The 19,433-nt window shown below is 40.2% G+C and overlaps 1 protein-coding gene across 6 annotated transcripts in view; it reads right to left on the bottom strand.

Moving 5' to 3' along the window:
* prdm16 (PR domain containing 16) overlaps positions 1–13,590 on the bottom strand; it is a 246,043-nt gene extending 232,453 nt beyond the window's left edge. For 4 of the 6 annotated variants that reach the window (XM_084721462.1, XM_084721468.1, XM_084721463.1 and 1 more), the window contains exon 1: positions 13,346–13,590. In XM_084721462.1, coding sequence (XP_084577588.1) covers positions 13,346–13,382 — 37 coding nt within the window. In that variant the 5' untranslated portion in view covers positions 13,383–13,590. The remainder of the gene's footprint in view (positions 1–13,345) is intronic. The other 2 variants (XM_084721465.1, XM_084721467.1) reach the window with 2 other exon arrangements.
* Positions 13,591–19,433: the final 5,843 nt, after the last annotated feature.

Below are 19,433 nucleotides of genomic sequence, written 5' to 3'. Positions count from 1 at the left end.
AGTTCCCATCAGTTTTGGAGGCACAAAAATATGAAATGTCTCTTTATCCAAATGAACAGAGGTTTGGCTTTGCAATTCTTCTCCAGGGTCAGCAAGTACTCTGAATACAAGTATTTTAAGCTACTACAATTTTCATATTTTGTTGACTCTAGAGGTTCCTGTGGACAAAAGCATAAATAGTGTTTCCACCATAATAACCACAAAATATAAAGTTAAAAAATAAAATTATCTGAATGAAAATCGCCTCCTGCTTCAATTTAACTTGCTAAAGTAGTACTAACTGTACATTTGCCTAGGAAAATGTAAACACAGGCTTGTTTTATCTAATTTCATTGAGAATCCAGCCTGGTGGCAGGCATTAAGAACAAATATACAGAAAAGTACATTTTCTCACTGATGGTCTTGTTAACTTATGCTGATCATATAGAGGCATTTAAATTGAGACTCTTTAACAACCGGGTAAAAACTTCTTATAGTAGCTTTAAAATACATATTTAAAATATTTAAATATGAGTAACTGTATTCCATTACGTTCTTCTGATTTTGAAATAATCCAAAGTATTTTAAATATTTTACTTAACCTTGAGTGATATAATGGAATAAAATCATTTAAGGGCAAGTATTCAGTAATCTGTAGTGGTTTTAAAAGTAACCCTCCCAACACTGTTCATCTCATGGGAGCTGAGTAGAGGCAGTGGATAAGGAGCCAAAATGGCCGCCGTCTACCTTTGACATTATCAGGGAATCTTAAGAGTTTTGGCCTCCTGTAGAGGGAGGAAAGTGGAGGTCACTGACATTACTTTTACCTATTACCTCTGGAGTACGGCTGCACCGAGGGGTGAATGGTGGCCTTTGAGGCTGTGAGGCTTTGTGCTCTCCATTGGAGAGCAGCCTGACAGCCTTCGCTGAGTGCGGGCCAAAGGTCAGACAGGTCATGTGATAAGGCATTTCAGACCTGCATATAGGGCCCCAATCTGAAGAGGCCTGAAAAACCTCAAGACTCCCCCCCCCCCCTTCCTCTTCTCAGTGTCTCTCCTCTTCTTTTCTCCCTCTGTTTCTCTCTCTCTGGACACAAAATGCCATTTGTTGTCCGTCAGTCAGTAGCACAGCGCCCGGGTCGGGCCCGGCGCTGAAAGCTCCATTCACACACCCTCTCACCCAGGGATGTTTTTGCAATTCAATATTTTCACACGCAGGCAGCTTCATCGTTACTTTGGAACCGTACACTTGGCAGGATGAGGCTGGGGGCCTCTGGGACAGAGGGGCTGAGAGGTGGAGGGGTGGAGTTGAGGGGGTCAGCACAGAGGAATCCTAGTGTCGGGAGGGGACGGGCCTGTGCCGGCTAATGGGCCATCTTGAAATGTTTTAGCCAAGACCCCTCCAACACCTACAAACACACACACACACAAATAAGCGCGCACACACACACTCACGAATGGTTACGCGCACACACATTCTGCCCTACTCATCACCTCCAAAACCAATGTGACTCCAGGTTAACGAGGAAGGCTCTTGCTTCCTTCATCAAAATTTCTGGGCTGATACAGTCACACTATCCTGCCAGGAAAAGACTTTCTTACCCCTCAGTAACTCACACATCACAACATTTCCGTATCTCAAATACACAACCCAGAGTTAGCAACAACCAAATTAGAATGGCTGGACATCTATTTGAGCAAAGTACATCTGTCACCTTCAAAAGTATCTCTAAACCAGCCCTGTCTCCAAGAAATCAGACTTTCATACAACTTAGCTTGGCTTAACTTACTTTATTTTGGTCATTTTCCAACTTACGAGTCAAGTACAAATGTAAGCAAACTGAATCTAATCAAAATAAATTATACTCACTAAAAAGGTGCAAGGTTAAAGCCGTATCTTATTCCTACTCCAGCAAATACTAAAAATCTTTGAGTGATTCAACCGAAAGCTGCAAAAATGTTGATACTAATGTTATCAATAAAATGTTTACTGACATGTATTTCATTTGTTTCCCATCAAAATAGATATAAGAAACTTTTCACTTGTTGTGACTACAACATTATTCAAAAGTCAGCAGTGACTTGAGACATTAGATGTCTTCATTAATATTAAACAAAAATTATGATCTTCTCCTAAGCTTAACCGATTAGTTTTTATTGGCTAAACCTACCAAAATCACATAATTTCCTTATTTTAACCCAGGGGTTCCCAAACCCAGGGGTGGGCCCCCTGGGAGGGCAAAGAGCCACTGCAGGTGGGGCGTGGATGACCAGGGGTAAAATATGTAATATGTAGTGAAGCTAAGTTGAATGAATTGTTGATAATTGATTTTAAAAATTTATTTGACTTCAAAAACCTTTTTTTGGTTTCTGAAGGGGGGTGAGCCAGAAAAAGTTTGAGAACCACTGCCTTAATTAAAATGGTGTGGGTGTGACCCCTGGACTGTAGTGTTAAAGTCCTGCCCTTTCTATACTCGCCATTTACCCCAAACACCTCCTTGTGACTCCAGTGTGTTGTTTAAATGCATTGTTTCAAAGACACATCATCCGTGAACATAAACCAGCCGGGAATTACAGTGTCACCACAATGTAATTATGAAAACAATTTAGTGATGTACAAACATAAATTCTAGGAGAAAGGGTTGCTCTAAACACAACATGAGGAAATTCAGCAACCTCTGCATTTGTTGATGAATGAAAAATATTGTAAAAATATGAATTTGTTTTTAACAGGTTCTGCACACAGATTACCAGAGCAAATGGGAAACAACAGGTCTGCAAAAAAATAAACATCTGAGAACAAAAGCATTAACTTTGTGGAAATGTGCCTCATTTTAACCAAACCATTTCAGGAGATTTGTTTCAGCTCCACATATGTAATACCTGAGGATGTGCTTAGCATACAGAGTGGCTGAGAGCTCTTAATATATTTATCCTGTGCACCACACTCTACTTAATGAAATTAAACCACACCAATAGTGGCCCTTTGTCTCTGGGGAGTTCAGTAATCAACATGCCACCAGTTTTCATTCTGTATGAAAATAAATGGCAGCCGGTGATATGGGCCTAATTGTGTTGCACCAGGGAGGAGCTGGCTGAGAAAAGAAACTTGCAGCAGTGATGTAGTGGAGCCCATTTTCATGGACAGCGGCGCTCAAGAGAGGTGGCCAAATAAGCAGAGGCATTCATCTGGGGAGCGGTACCCCCCCTCTCCCTCCTTCTCTTTCTATCCATCATACTCACAAAGAAAGTTAGCCAAGTATTAAACAAATAGAGAACTGGTGAGCCCTACGCACCAGCGCCTGGCAGGGTCACTGGATAATGACAGCTCAATTACGGTGAATCTCCTTGTACATCCCCCACCCCCAGTACAATCCCCACAGCCGCCCCACCCAGCATGGCAAATTTGTCAAACTCGCCAAAACGATGGGTCTGACAGTGTAATCGCTAACCGTCCCCACCGACATGAAAGAGGTCTTTATCTGGCCAAATCAAAGAACCTGATCTCCGAGAGAAAAGGGTGGGGGGGGTGAGTAGAGAAGAGAAATGTCCCGCTCGGCCCCTGTGAGACGTGGAGATGTCTCTAATCCGCTTTAATGAGACACTGCGTGCCCATCTTTGTGGTAATGACGAAACGCAGTGAGAAAGACAGTGGGGGGGTGGGGGAGGCAGCGAGGGAGAGATAGAAGTGAAGATGGAGCCAAGGCTTTGAACTGGCGGTCTGATGAAAGGGGCAGCAAGCGGAGGGAGTTGAGAGCCACGCTGCTTCTGCACACCACTGTCTGTGTCAGACAGACAGACAAACAGCCCAGGGGACAGAGCAGTTTGTCTGCTTATCATATCTGGACAGGATGAGCCATCATCAGCAGCACTGGACTGGGACCGAAGGATGACTGTGTGTGTGTGTGTGTGTGTGTGTGTGTGTGGGTGGGTGTGTTTGTGTGTGTGTGGAGCGCAATTGTTGAAACTATGATAGAGGAAGAATAACACTTTTGAAGAAAAGAAAAAAGTTTTGATCAGTGCCATTCACCAAGAATTTCAATTGTCACTTTTCACATTGTAAAAGGGGTTTCTGAGTTTATTTTAAGTATAGTTATAGGCTTCTTCTTATAAACACATTATACCTTGAGTTTGCTGTGTGTCGCTTTGCCATTATATCGTTCATGTATTCGATAAAATGGCTTTAGTCCAACTGATTAGTTAGTTCAATACATTATCTAATTTCGAAGGGACAGTTCACCCCAAAATCATAAATACATATTTTTCCTCTTACTTGTAATGCTATTTGTTTATTTTGATTGTTTTGATCAAAATGGCTGTCTTGTCTCCCTGTCTTAAAAAACAGCTCAAAACAATATCAAATAGGGCAGAGCTGCTGCCATTTCTAGACTAACAAGGCAGACCAAACCAAACTGTGACAAAAACTGTGAGCTCTAAAGAAATAGTACACAAAACATAAATAATCAGTTAATGTATTTTTAAACAGATAAATTCATAATCAGCATGCAGAAGAAAGCATGCATCTACTCATGAACGAGAGGTTACAACTAAGCAGAGGAGGAAACCATTTATGTTTACGTCCCATGCAGTCACAAGCGCAAACCTTTTGTCCATTGGTAGATGCACGCTGCCTTCTTCATTTTGCAAATGTTTTTTTTTTTTTTGCACACCACAAGCCAAGTGCCATCTAGCTGTATTATATTCAAGAGAAGGCAGACATCTCTATGGCTGATATCTCCAAAACTCAACAATTTACTCCAAAATAATTTCGATGGAAGAACAGTACTACAGGTAAGAGTAAAAATATGTATTTTTAATTTTGTGGTGAACTGTCCCTTTAAGGCTGGATGGTAATAGGGAAATATTCCACTTTACAGCAATAGTCTGCAAACTTACATATAAAATAATCAAATTTAAGTTCAAAACAATGAACTGCTACTGTAGTGCCATACATGAGACCAAACTCTCCATGTATGTAAATCAAAAACTAATTTTTTACATTTTTAATTACAGGCTCATTCAGCAGAAATTTGTGAAACGACAACATCGTAAGATCATATTATCACGGTACATTTCAACGGGAAAACACGAACACTAGTAAAATTACAATTTAGCCCAAGTCTTGTCAATTTAGCCTGAAACTTTGTCTTCACGCCAAGACACAGAGTGTTCCTGCACAGGGAACAGAGAGAACATGGCGACATAAAGGAGACGGGAAGTTCAGGAATGGATGAAAGGAAAAGAGCAGGGTGAGGACAAACGAAGAAATAAAAGAAAAGAGCGAGTAAGAGGGAGAAAGTGCGCGGGCTAATACCAAACAAATCGGGATTAGACCCAGATAAGACTAGTCACAATGCTGAGCAATCCCGGGGATATCACAATGCAAGGAGGGAATCATGAGGGCTGCTAAAATACGCTAATTAGGGACTCGACACATTTGCCCCTTGTTTTGCAAACAACACACACTGTTTAACAGCGGGTGGTGCACAATCACAGCAGACACACAGAGAGATCATCATTTAGCGTTAATCAGCACACTCCAGAAGTAAGGATGAGGTACTGACTCCAGCACTCGTGGTGTATTCTTAGCCCTGAGAAGCAGGGTGGAATCTTCAAGATGTAACTCAATAAGCAGCCGCGGGTCAAGACAAAATGCATTTAACTGCAGTGTAATGGCTTTTCATTTTTTTGAGCCCCCTTTTCGCCAACACATACCGCTGTTCGAACGCTGCTCGGCTATTTTTAACAAACCCTGCCCCCATATGCAGGCTGAAAACGAGGGGTTATGAAGAGAGACGAAAAACAGTGGGGCTGCTCAAAAAGAAAACATCAGGGATATATCTTAAACTCTCCTGGGCATGACACCGTCTCCGCTGCCAAATGATTGGGAGATTGCTGTGTTTTTACAAACATGGTGGATGAGGTCATGGTGCAAAGAGGCATATTTGCCAACTGGATAATGTGAGGTCAATGTATCAATGGAATGAATGGGATTTAGAGCCATGTGCAAGAGCTTAATGCAGTGGTATTTGTATGTCAACTCAAAATTTGACTTAGCCAGCATGAGACCGGGCAAGAAGCATGGGGCTGAAACGTGTGCGTGTGTGTGTGTGTGTGTGTGTGTGTGTGTGTGTGTGTGTGTGTGTGTGTGTGTGTGTGTGTGCATGTCCAGGTGTAAGACGTGCCCACCCATCGCTGTGCCAGACTTGGCCAAGGTCAAAGCTCAGAACAGTGACAGGACCTCCAACAACTGTACAAAATGGTGCACACACTGACACACTGATACACACACACACACACTCACACACACACACACCGACACGCACATATTTAGCCAGCCAACAGTGCCAGCTCCTGCTGTTTGGATGACATTTACACTCAACCTTTCTAGTTTGTGATTGATTGGGGTTAAATCCTAACATTGCCCAAAAATCTGTCACCACTAAGGTGTGTGTGTGTATGTGTGTGTCCATCCAGGATCCATCTGCATTACTGTGTGTGCATGGTTTCCAAGTGTGTATGCACGTGTGTCACAGAGCTGAGGAAAGCCAGTCAAATGTTTTCAAGCCTTCAGTGTTGACATTAAAGAGTCACTGTGACTTCAACGTTCAGATAAACTGCGACTTGAGTAGCAGTTTCTGCACATTCCATAAACAAAAACAAAAACTCTGTCTTCATTTTTATCTCTTACGCAAAATGAGACACTGCAACTGTCTGACTGTTTAGCTGTTTATTAAATCAAATGTTTCTTCACCTTTTCCGAAGTCAAATTCAAGCATTTTTCTAGAATTTATATACATATGCTCCAAATGATTATTTCTCTCCTTCATCACATGAAATCAGATGTTATTGTGTGATAAACAACCAAAATTATGTTTCTTGATACCAATCTACAGAAGGGTGATGAATTCAACACAACAAAGATTCTTGTTTCAAAATGTGTCACTTGTTTGTTCAGTAGACTTGGTATTTCATACAGCCTGACTAAGCCAGCAGCCAACTTTTCTTCTTTCTTTATCTAAAAAGGAAACTATTCAGTCAGGTAGCGAGTTATTATGAAAGTAATGTAATTACAATTTCAATCAGTTCCATATCCAGATCCAAAATCCAAGCACTTTTCAAACCTTGAAAACACCATATTAAAAGAGTTTTCAAGAATTCCCAGCACCTGCATGAACCGCGTAAATAAAACAAACACAATACTCAACACTGATTAACCATTGAATACATAAATCTTAAATTTGTAACCATACAAGTTTCCCCTTTTTATCTTCATTTAACATGATAAAACTAGAATAATAAAAATTCAATAGAGGGTGATGTGAGTCATGTTGGAGGCTCAAAAGGTCCAAAAGATGGACATGACAGGTAAATGTTATGTGTCATAGGAAAGAACAAACACAGAGTACACCTGATACAGCTAAAGGATTAATAACAACTTAGGGCTGGGCAATATGGCTTATAAATAATACATTAATATTTCTAGGCTATGCCCTGCTATATGATATTTATGTGTATATATAAATGTATCTCAGTATACACATTTTCTCTGAAATAACATACCTTAATTCTCAAATAGTGGTGATCTTACAGAATATAATGCATTGCTGTACATTAACCTACCCAGCAGTATTGACGTAGGGGTGGGTGTTACGGACAAAATCAAATGATATTTTTGAATAAATACTTTGCTCAATATTGTTACAATAGGATTGACTATTGGTGCTTTCACAAAATATTTACATAATGATATACTTGCTAAATAATCATCAGTAAAGCGAATATAATGACTAAGAGGGTAAAGGCAAATATAAAACAGCTAGATCATTTATTATTTTCACATTTTACGACATCTGCAACCAGATTAGACACATCTCGTTTCTAAGGGACGCTTGGCCAAAACAGCAGCAGCAGCAGCAGCAGCACATTTACAGCAGTAACTGACTGAATAACAATAAAAGCATTTCCCTGGAGATAAAACACTGTGTCCAGGGAGGAAGAGAGGGAGTCATTGATAGTGAAAGAAAACATTAAAAAGTTGGCAGTGGAACAGTCGTAAAATAGACTATTTAAACAAACTTTTGTGATATTCCATCTGAACTATGCTCACATAAATTAACCTTCCCTCTTTAAGATTTAGAGCGCAGGTAATTCATGAGTGACCAGTCCCTTGCACTGCAATTTTTTCAATTTATTCCCTGCACAGGTGGAAGAGATCATGAGCCTTTTCTTTATTGGCTGACTGTTTCAAAGATTTAGGACGAGTAAGCAGAACTTCAGACTCCACTGTCCTCCACATTTCAGGGTAATATGAATACTTTACTGGAAAGAACATTTTTCAAGAGTCTGCTCTCACAGCAAATTTGAAGATACTGTTTCAAAAAGCAATGCATCTTTATTTGTATCATATTATGTGAATCAAATGTGGACCATATGTTAGCGAAACAGACAGTGGCTTGACAATGAACCAACTGTAACCGTGACCAAACCCTTACCCCAACCTTAACCAAAGTCACTTCTTTTACGACAAATTAATATGTTACAAAATAGGCAGATTTATGGCTTTGTTATGAATAAAAGTGCCTGAACTTTTTTTGGGTTGTGAAAGAAAAAGCTGCTCAGAGAATACAGTTGTTTTACATGTTCAGCACAAAGGTATCTCAGTGAACACACATGGACAAATATGAGGAACCAGCCCTGGAAATAAATATGGAAAGAGGATGACTAGGAACCTCGCAACACACGCTAAACTGTACATGTGCACACACACCAGGATGAGGAACTTACATCCAACAAACTTCCATAATCAAATACTTATGTAGCATATGTGGCCGTGCCAAATGTGGACTGATGCAATTAGTTAGGCTACACAATTTTTCAATCCCTCAAAAATTGACACAAATGGTCCTAAAATCATTCCAAACACTCAGAAAAAAAACCTCTCCCCAACAGCATGAAAAAGAGAGTAAATTAAGTGTTTCTATATCAAAAACCTGATTTCACAAAATCACTGCAAAGCATATCATCTTGTTGATTCGATGGTGGACAAATTGAGAAAAATGACTACTGTACAGAACAAACATACATAGTCTGACATCACCTGAATGGATTCAGTTTTTTTGGGTGCAAAGATTCACAAGAGTGTGATTCTCACAGCGGTCACTGCAGTCACTTCAGACAAAGATGTAAAACTGCAAAACTGGTGTTGCCTGATTTAGAGCGCTGCTAAGATCATTCACATCATCACACATGAATGCAAATGGGCTCAGTGGAACCACAAGAGTCTCAGGTTTCCCACCATGTTTTATCTGCGAAAGGTCTACAGTGAGAAAATAAAGATCTCACAGGTATTTTCATTTTGCATTATGTCCAGCACCACTCACATTCAAAATAAAATTCAATAAAATAAACGATCTTATATCTAAATGCACTGTAAGTTAATCAATAAGGAAAAGTATTAGACTGAACAAGTCAAAATGACACTGCAGCATGAGGGAGTTCTCTAAAACTATCAAAATAAGAGTTGTCTATAAGATTTCTTTGAATGTCTGCACTAACTTCAAATACAGCCATCTAAAACAGAGCGTTACGGTTTCATAAAACTACAAAAAAAACTAGTATATGACTTGCAGTTACTAGCATACATTGCATTTTCCTTTTCATTTGATGCTCCTATCATTTTATGTCCAGGCTCTAATCTGTGAACATGGCGGAGGAGTGCTATCTGACAAACATTACAGCTGCAGACTGCAGCAGTAATAATACATGTGAGGCTGCACGGGACCCTGAGCGTTTAGCCAGAAGTTCAACATAGCTACCATTGTTGGTTTTAAAGTGTTATGGGTTGGGTTTTATTACTTCTGTCAAAACATCAGAAGCTGTTGAGCCAGGCCAAGTTCATGACTGGGAGTCCATCTAATAATAAGGGGCATTTAACACAGAGATCAATAGGATATCTGGCAATTAGTATATATAGGCCAGAGAGAGGTGTGTATGAAAGGGAAACTGTCAGACCTTGTGTGCATTTGTTCAGTGTGGTGGTCTAGGAGGGAGAGAAGGGAGAGTGTGGGGTGGTTTTGTGCAAAATCAGCAAAAAACAAAAAAGAAAAAAAAAAATCAGGTGGTTAAAAAAAAAAAAAGTCGTTTCATTTTATTGACCTGATAATGCAGACGGCTGCAGTAACTAAAAGAGGTTTTGAAAATCAATATGGTGTGTAAGCTGCGGTCAGAATCAGTGTGGATTTAACACCTGAAAAGCTGGTACAAGTTTCTATTTTAATTATATTTCTTCAGGTGTCTGTGGAGACGTTATTGCGCGGCTGTGCGCGTTCAGCAGAGCGCGAGAGCAACGTCTATTTTATCTCGTGTGTGTGTGTGTGTGTGTGTGTCTCACCTGTGCTACTCTGCGAAAAATACCGGGGAAAAAAAATCTACACTCTGCAAGTCTTAATTGATCCAAACTCAATTTTAAATCCACATATGGACCCAGCAGAACAGCACAATAAAACAGCCGCAGGGTGTTAAAATTTTCACACACACACACACACAGCGCACGGACACACACACAAACACGAGCTCTGGTGCATCTTAACTTGTTACTTTGGTGCTGTATTCTCTGCTAGATCGCCTGTATCGATTTTTTATTTTTAAGATAAAAAAAAGAGGCCAAGTCTCATGTCAGAGCTGTTATGTTCGATAAAATGAGCTGCAGTGTTATTAATAATGTGAGAGTGTCTTCACCTCTAAATAATAATAATAATAATATTGGAAAATGTGTAACATTTAAATTCATAATAATCAATAAACTACTGCAGGTATAGCAGAGAAAACATTGGTCCAGACAGAATTAAATAGAATTAAAAACAATACGAGCAGCATTTGATTTAAAATTACACTGTATAAGAAATCTAATAAAAACAAAATATTAAGTAGCCTATAATATTGAAGAAAAGTGATAATTCTTTCAAATATCTTTTTTTAAAACGCCCACCTGTGAGGGCCATATCACATTATAATCCAAACACACTAACACTCACTTAATCCTGACCCCAGAGCATTATGTAAACAAACCAGAGCGACTGAATACTAATCAATGCGAGCCGCCATTAAAACACACACACACACACACACACACACATTCATATTCTACATGTGGGATTTTCTGCACAATCCTATGTGTGAAATCAGCCGAGAGAAGAAAATATACATAATGGTTTAAAATAAAAGACAAAGCAGCAGCTGAATGTTACTGTGGGGCCTTAAAGGAGAGGATTTCACCTCAGCGGTAGAAAAAGAAGAAAAAAAAGGAGGGTGGAATAAACTCCCACGCGTCGTTTTCAAAAGTTGTGGGCCTGAATGTTTTGAATGTTAAGACGAACAAGATATTTTTTTTTTCTTCATTGCCTGCTGCTGTTTTTCTCTCCCGCCGCTGCAACACAACACACCAGAGGCCTCTCAGGCTTCCAGTGGTCCGGTGTGAGAGTGCTACAAAGCCAGGTATTTGTGTTCATTAGCACCCGGATCAACAGACTATCAAGGCTGTTTAGAGATCAAGACCAAGTGCAATTACTGCTGGGCCAGGAGCAGGATCCTCCACATGTTTAAGTATTTTCACAAAGAAGCCCAATTAGCATTATGCTTTTCGTTCCTTTTCTTTTTCTCCCCATTTTCCTTTTCTGACTTTGTTTTAAACTAAATACGGGAACTTGATCCCATGTGTGCACCAAGCACGGAGAACATGCGAGAGTAATAAGGTAATAACAAAAACATTACTGCAAAAAATAGAGTTGCTTATCCTTTTTATTCTTATTATTATTTATCTGAATGCAAGTGTGGTGAGATTCTTAACAGACATTTAATAAAAATTAATCTGTACAGATGAAACGGTTAAAACTCTTTATAAAATTGCATTTACAATAATCACGTTTCAGGTTTGTTTTTAAAAAAAAATGTGCGTAAATTTTTATTCCACTTATGGTCTGAAATGTTAATAATAGTTTTTTTCCCTTAAAATGAAAGGTCTGAATTATGTTTAATATCAAGATCCAAATTCACGTTGAACTAAGGCCAGTGGCTTTGGCAAAGTTACAGAGCTTTTAAAGGCCTTTTAAACATGAAGTCAAGCATGCCCAACATAAAAAACAATTACAGTTTTATTTTTAAATCATTCTTTTCTTTCTGTTGTTTTTTAAGAAGTCTGTCCTAAAAACTAAAAAATAAATACGATGCTAGACGTGTCTTGTGTTTTAGCTCTGCGTTTTCACAAAACTACAAATCGAAAATAACTAATATAATAAAAAATATTCAGACATAAATACCAGCAGGCCTGCATAAACCGTTAACTTGTCAAGCATTCTTCTGAATTAATTGTATATAAAAAACTGATTGACCCAAAGTATTTGCCGTAGAAAACAAAGTGCATTCATGCAGGAATAAAAAAAAATCAACCCACCATTAACAAACAAATATCAAACAATAAACATGCTCCTTTTCCAACAACAAAGTGATCATGTTCACAAAACTGAATACATGAATTTTCCGTGTGACGCGAGCAGCAGCCCACTAAGCAGCAGCAGCAGCAGCAGCAGCAGTAGTAGTTGTAGTGGTAGTATGGGCGCTTTCTTGCACAAGACGCATTATTGATTGGCATTCCCTGGAGGAGGAACCAGTCTGCAGCAGTCCGTGGGCCCAGGCTGGGGCAAAACAAAAGTTACCGGAGAGAGAAATCTTCTGCGCTTGAAGGAGGATCGACCAAAAAATCTGCATTAAAATATTCGCTCTTTCTTTCTGTCCAAATTCACATGCTGGCGTCTCCGTTTGCAGCCGAGTGAGAGGAGTGCGCTCAGCTCGGTGTGAGCTGTGCAGCGCAGAGCGGTGCCACAGCGCCCACTATTTTAAAAGCCGGGAATATTATTTCACAAGACTCTGTACGGCTCCATAAAAAAGTTACTATCCATTTCGACAACTTTTCTTGGTAACTTTCGGGAAACAAAATCTGCGCCTCCGCTGACCCTCCGACACCCGAAAAGAGCAAATTACAAGATGGAGCTCAGATTTTTTTTGGACCGCAATGTTTATCTGCGCCTTAATAATCAACTAAGCACCAGCGGCGTTTCTCATCACACATGAAACTTTCTGACGCCGGGAACTAACCGAGCCAAGACGGCAGCATGCAGGGAGACGAGTCTGTGCAGCCGGAGCGGGACGCATTTTCAACAGAAAAGTTAACTCTGGACAAAGAGTATAGTCGCCCCCTCCTCTCTTTAAGGCTATGACAAATGACAAGGACACATTGGACATGTAGAGACGCAGGAGTTATGAGCCGACGGCGGCTGAAAGCGATAAGAAGCAGAAGAAATAACACCTACTTTTGGCCAGTTTTCTCGCCCTCGCCTTGGATCTCATCTTGTCGGCTTGTAGATTCCTCTCGTCGTCCTCCGTGAGCCCAGAAGCAGCAACAACACTATCTTCATCTCACCAGCATTGTCAGTTTGGACACCTTCGCACATGCGCACAGGCCATTCAATCTGACACCCTCGCCGGGGCCAAAAAACTTTCCAATGTATTCATCATCATCACTTTTTTGTCCTATCGTCTCCCCTTTAGATCACTTATCTCTTCCCCTCCTCCTCTTCCTCCTCCTCCTCCTCCTGCTCTCCCTCACCAACTCACCTTCCCCTCCCTCCCCCCTTTGCCATCCCCTCACCCTCGTCCCCCTCCTCACCCACCCACCCACCCACCACCACCACCACCACCACCACCCCATTCAGCTCCTGCCAGCACCTTCTTGGATTTTTACCCCTTTAACAGCGACAACTTGGTTTTCTCCAGCCGGCGTTGGACACAGTGAGGTATGCTGAGGCTAAGTTCATATCAGAATAATGAAAATGCACCTGAATAATTATCACTGAAATTACGACAATGATATCTTATATATTTTTGAATTATTACTGCTAGATATTGTTGGATTATTATTTTTATTTTTTATAATAAAATGTATATTTTGTCATAAAATATTAACAAAGGGATTTTCTTTCTGCATTTAGAGGACTGTCCGGAACTTTGTATTTAAAGCTGCTGACGGAGGTGATGTTGCCAAAAAGTGCTCCAATTGCAGCGGTTATTTTTAACTTCATTAATGCACATGCGGGCATAAATAGGCGCAAGACTCGATTGGAGTTGCACTTTACAGGCTATGATTTGGTTGAATGTGTGTGTATGTGTGTGTGTGTGTGTGCGTGTGTGTGTATGTGTGTGTGTGTGTGCATGTGTGTGTAAACCTTGCTGCCCCCAGGACAAGCAGCGGCCAGCAGCTGTTTGACGCATGCATGGAGCCTCCAGCAGCAGCAGCCGAGTCCGGAGCGGGGAGAAGTCCACACTTTTTTTCTCTTTACGTCAATGTGTTCACATTTGTAACAATCGTATTTGCAGCAGTTGTTTCTCGGAGAAGTGTTTGTGTTCGCTGTTAGACCCGCTGCGCCGCGTTAGGTTAAGCGCAGAGCACCTGAACGGAGGTGGAGAAGGTGGACAGACTGCAGACTTTCTCTTTGTAAGTATGACTTTTGCGTCCTTGCACCTGTTTGTTTGTTTGTTGTTTGTTTCTTCTAGGCTGGAAGAGACCCGGTAGTCCGTGCATCCAGCAGTCTGATACAACCTGAAGGACTACAAGGTATTTTTTTTTTTGGTTTTTATTTATGAAAAATGAATTTATTCAAACACAAATATCGGACAAGTACATCATTATGCGGCGTTATTTTTTAAGAACTTGTATGTTAACTTTGGAAATGCAGTTTACTGCATTCATGAAGCAAAAGGTTGACATTATATTTTCATTTATATAATTATTTATTTACAATTATTTATACTACTAATAATTATTTATTAATTATACTGCAACTATTTTGCATAATTTCAAATCTGTAATATATGAAATGGCTACAATTATTATTATTATTATTATTATTATTATTATTATTGTTATTATATAAATTAAATACTATTGCACTGATAATTTAACGCTACATATTTTTGTTGTTATTGAGCAAAATATGAAATACTAACTTCTGAAAAAAAGAGGCTTTGATAGTAGCCTTGGATATTCAGATTTATTTGTTTTTATTATTAAACAAATAAAAGTAATAAAGTCCAGTTTGAGTGATGGTGGTGCGCTGCTCGTCATATTCATGTGCTGCCTGGGCCTTTAGCCTACATGTCATATGGGAATGGTTTCCGTCTAGATTGGCTGAATAAAGGCGGCTCTATGCTGGAGCCTATTAAAGATCGGTGGTGATGGAGCAACTACAGTCTGCTGGGACGGAGAGCGGCAGGGATCAATTCTCTGCACACTAATCACACCGCACTTTTATGGGATACTTTCAAATCCACGCATAAAGAATTATTATTCATATTATGATTATTGTTATTTTTTATATATATATCTAGACTTTTTTTTTCTTTTTTCTGAATGATACATTGGCATAAAACCACTGCGGATAAGTCGCGGTGTGTCTGACATTTCTTTGGTTTTCGTGCTTGGTGCTTGAGCCGCAGCTTGTTGCTCATTACGATGCACATTAAAACAACAATTGATTTGAATAAAGGCTCGAGTTCATCAAACACGTCTACAGCCTGTAGTCTATTGGACAGAAATTGCCGTGGGATGTTTTCCCATGAGTTGAGGTAAAATGAATCATTAATCAATAATAATCAGCAGTAATTAGCATACATTATCTGTATTATATTAGGGAGTTTACCTTGGCATCGTGAGGCGTAGAGGTTAATTTTATTGGCTGTGCAGAATGCAAGGAAGCGTGTGAAGTATGCTTTCATACTGAGTGTGAAGTGTCAGGAGGTGACCACCGTAGGCTATTACAGACCTGTAACATTTTCTTTGCAACCCTGCTTAAAAAATCCCTAAAACATTTAATTCAAAAACAGAAAATGTTAAAGACACAAACTACGCGGCCTTGCAGGCAGCGCTGAGGGCAAAAACAGAAAACAGGTCGATAAACAAATAATAAATTATGTGAATAACGGGGGTGTACAAAGGTTTTGTTTATTCCTTGGTGTCTGGGGGGAGCGTGGCGACAAGCTATCAATAATCCATTGTCTTAATCGATTGGTTCTATCGATACCGCGTCCTTCATCCAGATTCAGTCAGAGGAAAACTGAAGGAAAAAAGACATTCAGCAGAACTTTTCCTCGGTTTGTGAAAATTATTTCCACCAGCCACCCGGGACAGTTGAGGCCAGGCCTCTGAATATTTCTGCACATCAGGTTGGACAAATGATTTCACATGGTGCAACACCTTTTAAAAGCACCAATTAACTGTGATTACGCGTGCACAGAGAAGTGTTGCTCTCAGACACTGGCCCGTTGGGGAATACTTTTCTGCGTCATTTAAACGTCGACCTTTAACGGGTTTGTGGAAACGCAGAAGTGCTGCACAGAAGAAGAAGAAAAAAAAAAAAAACTCGCGTTTTGTGGTGTTTGCTTTCCACAAAAGTGGCTCCTTTTCCTCTTTTGTCCTGCGGCTGGAGGCAGCGTGAAGGCAGCACCGCTGTCTGGGTGCGTCCCGGAGCAGAGGTGCGCTGCTGCTGCTGCTGCTGCTGCACTCGTGTTCAATCATGTACACCAACAGAGGACCCCTCTCTGTTTTATTAACCCTTCTAATTAGACTGAAGAGAAGCAGATTCATGATCAGCTGAGAGTGACAACAAACAAAACCAGATGAAATGGAGCATTAGGCCTTAAATATTGCTTTTATGATTATTTCATTAATTTATTTTCTATCCTGGAAACAGCATAACTGCGCTTATATGAACACAATGCGACCTCTATGGCAGGTAATCTGCATTTGTACACTTTTCTGTACTCGCCATTGTTTGTATGTCAAGAATAAGATATTGTATCCAGGGCTCGTATATCATATAGGGCCCCTTACGCACTGAGGCCTATTTCTGTACGTGTATACGCTAATTGTCTTGCGGGTTGGACAATGTTTAAAGGACGCAGTTTGCGTCAAGTCGGTTCAGTTTCCTTAATCGCATCTTGATGAAGCGATGACGTCCTCACGTCACCTGAACTGATTGTAGGCCTATAGTCTAACCCTGTGGCTTTCAAACTGGGATCCGGGTACCAACAAGGGACCATGAGTGGGTAGGTGGTGGTCTCCAGAAAAACGAGGAATAGAATATTTTAACTTGTATCAAAAGTTTCTGGAATTTGGAACAATAAGGGGAAAACGGGGGTTGGTCGTTTTGAATGTAATTTGTAGTGCTCCTAGTTTGACCATTGATTGACTATGAAGACTTTATTACCTTCAAACCTAAAAACAAACAAAAATACTCTTAAACTGGGGGTGCCTGGTCTAGTGTGGGGTCTAATATTTGTTAGGGTTCTTGACATGAAAAAATTTGGGAACCCCTGACCTAACCATTTCTCAAAAAACATTTTCCTTGTCCCTTTGTATAGATTTTCATTTTCTTTTTTCTCCATACAACACAAAAAAAAAAGAAAAGAAAAAAGTGTCCAGGCTGCCTGAAAATTTTAATGTGACTGAATTTGAAAAGACAAGCTGATGTAATTTTTGAAATGATTCAATGCGAATAAACTTTTCTAGTCAAATAAACTTGATATTAATTCAGTTGTACTTGAGAAACCATGTTTGCAGTGTTTCTGTTATTGTGACATCAAACAACCATGACTTATCTTAAAGTCTATTAGACGCACAGCAAGTTTGACAACTTGCTTATATGTTTTATATATTTCATATTTCATATATTTTCTTCAAAAGGGTCTCTGGAGAGTTTTAACTCTAGTGTATGCTGGGAAGTTTGCTAATAATGCTTATCATGTTTCTTTAGAAACTTAATTTGATGAGTCGATTGAACTCTGCACAGTACATTCAGTCAACTCATAATTTTAATTCAGGAGACTTCAAGTTAGGTGTTATGAAAATAAACACTAGAAATTTTTAGTGTGATTACCTTAAATAAATAAAATGTTGATACTTAAGTTAATGAGAAAATGTTCGTTAATCCCACTAAATTCCTGTATGTTTAATTTCTGTATTTTTAATTGTTGATTTTTTTTCTTTTCTGTCTTCTTTTTTGTGTGTGTTCACAGTATATCAGTCGAAGCAGCATGTGCAGTCCTAGATAATCGTTCCTTAAGAAAATGATTCCATTTTAAGGAAGAGATAACTATTTACAACAGTTTGTAAATTACGAAACAGTTACTTGGACTGTATTTAAACTAAAATGTAGTGCTAATTATATATATATTTTTAAAGAGAGATTAATGTCAGAACCTCACACAAGTAAACAATCAACATACTATCAACATCATCTCAATCATTAAGCGCGCACTCTGATGACAAGAGGTGTGTGAGTGCGTGTACATGCAGGGAGGGGGGCTGCAGCCCACAGAAGTTTATAACACTGCGGACTGGTGTGGTCAGACTGCGGTGACTGTACACACCCCCCACCCACTCACACACCCACACACACACACTCACAAGCCGCTGAAACCCAAGCTTTATCCACGATGGAAAGGCTCGGCTCTGTGGATTAGACGCTCCGCTCCGCAGATAACATCAGCCACATTAGATATGTGAACCGGAGCAGCCCGCAGCGAGGCCTGCCGATGAGGCGGACATCAAACAGCCGCAGAGGGCCCTTTGTGAGCGCTGTGAGCATTGTAAATTTGCTAACTGTAATTCTGCCACAGTCGATGTAATGGGAGAGTAAACATGGTAACGAGCTGCGGCGGGGCGCTGCGCGCACGAGGCAGGCGCCCATACATGCAGGTACACGAGGAGAGAAGGATGACCTGCACTCAGATTTGTCATCTCAGACATGAGAGAAATTATGAACATAGTAACAGTCACCTCCGTCTACACTCTGTTTCTCCAAAGATCGATAAATACAAATTCCCCAAGATCACAGCAACTAATCAATTAGAAAAGGAGGAGGGGGTCTTTTCCTTTTCTAAAGTAGGAGTTTGGAGTGGCTCTCCACAGCGGGCCGCTCCCACCTCCTTCCCTCTAATGAAGTCCCCAGAAGCGCTCGAAGTGAAGTTGCCTTGGTAATTATTAGCCATTAATTGGGTTCAGGACCTTGTGCGTCTCTGGGAAATGAGAAATCTGACCGCTAATCCAGGACATTTCTTTGGGGCCTTTTTGCAGTGTTGTTAACATGCTGTCAGAGACAGACAGAGCCACTGATGGCAGGAATATGAAGAGGTTAGAGAGGGCAGCGACTCTTCAGACACTACAGGAGGCCTGCACTGCACTGCACTGCACTGCACTGCAGCGGTGCTGCTGACTGGCTGCACATCTGGAGAGCTACAATGAAGTTAAATACAACATGGTTAAATTTGTGTGTGTGTGTGTGTGTGTGTGTGTGTGTGTGTGTGTGTGTGTGTGTTGGCGTGCAGGTCGACTGGTTTTGAAAT

Source organism: Lutjanus erythropterus, chromosome 6, assembly GCF_056507025.1.
Source record: "Lutjanus erythropterus isolate fLutEry1 chromosome 6, fLutEry1.hap2, whole genome shotgun sequence".
NCBI lineage: Eukaryota > Metazoa > Chordata > Actinopteri > Lutjaniformes > Lutjanidae > Lutjanus > Lutjanus erythropterus.
Note: the sequence above shows the minus strand (reverse complement) of the source record. Positions and strands in the feature narration are given on the sequence as shown.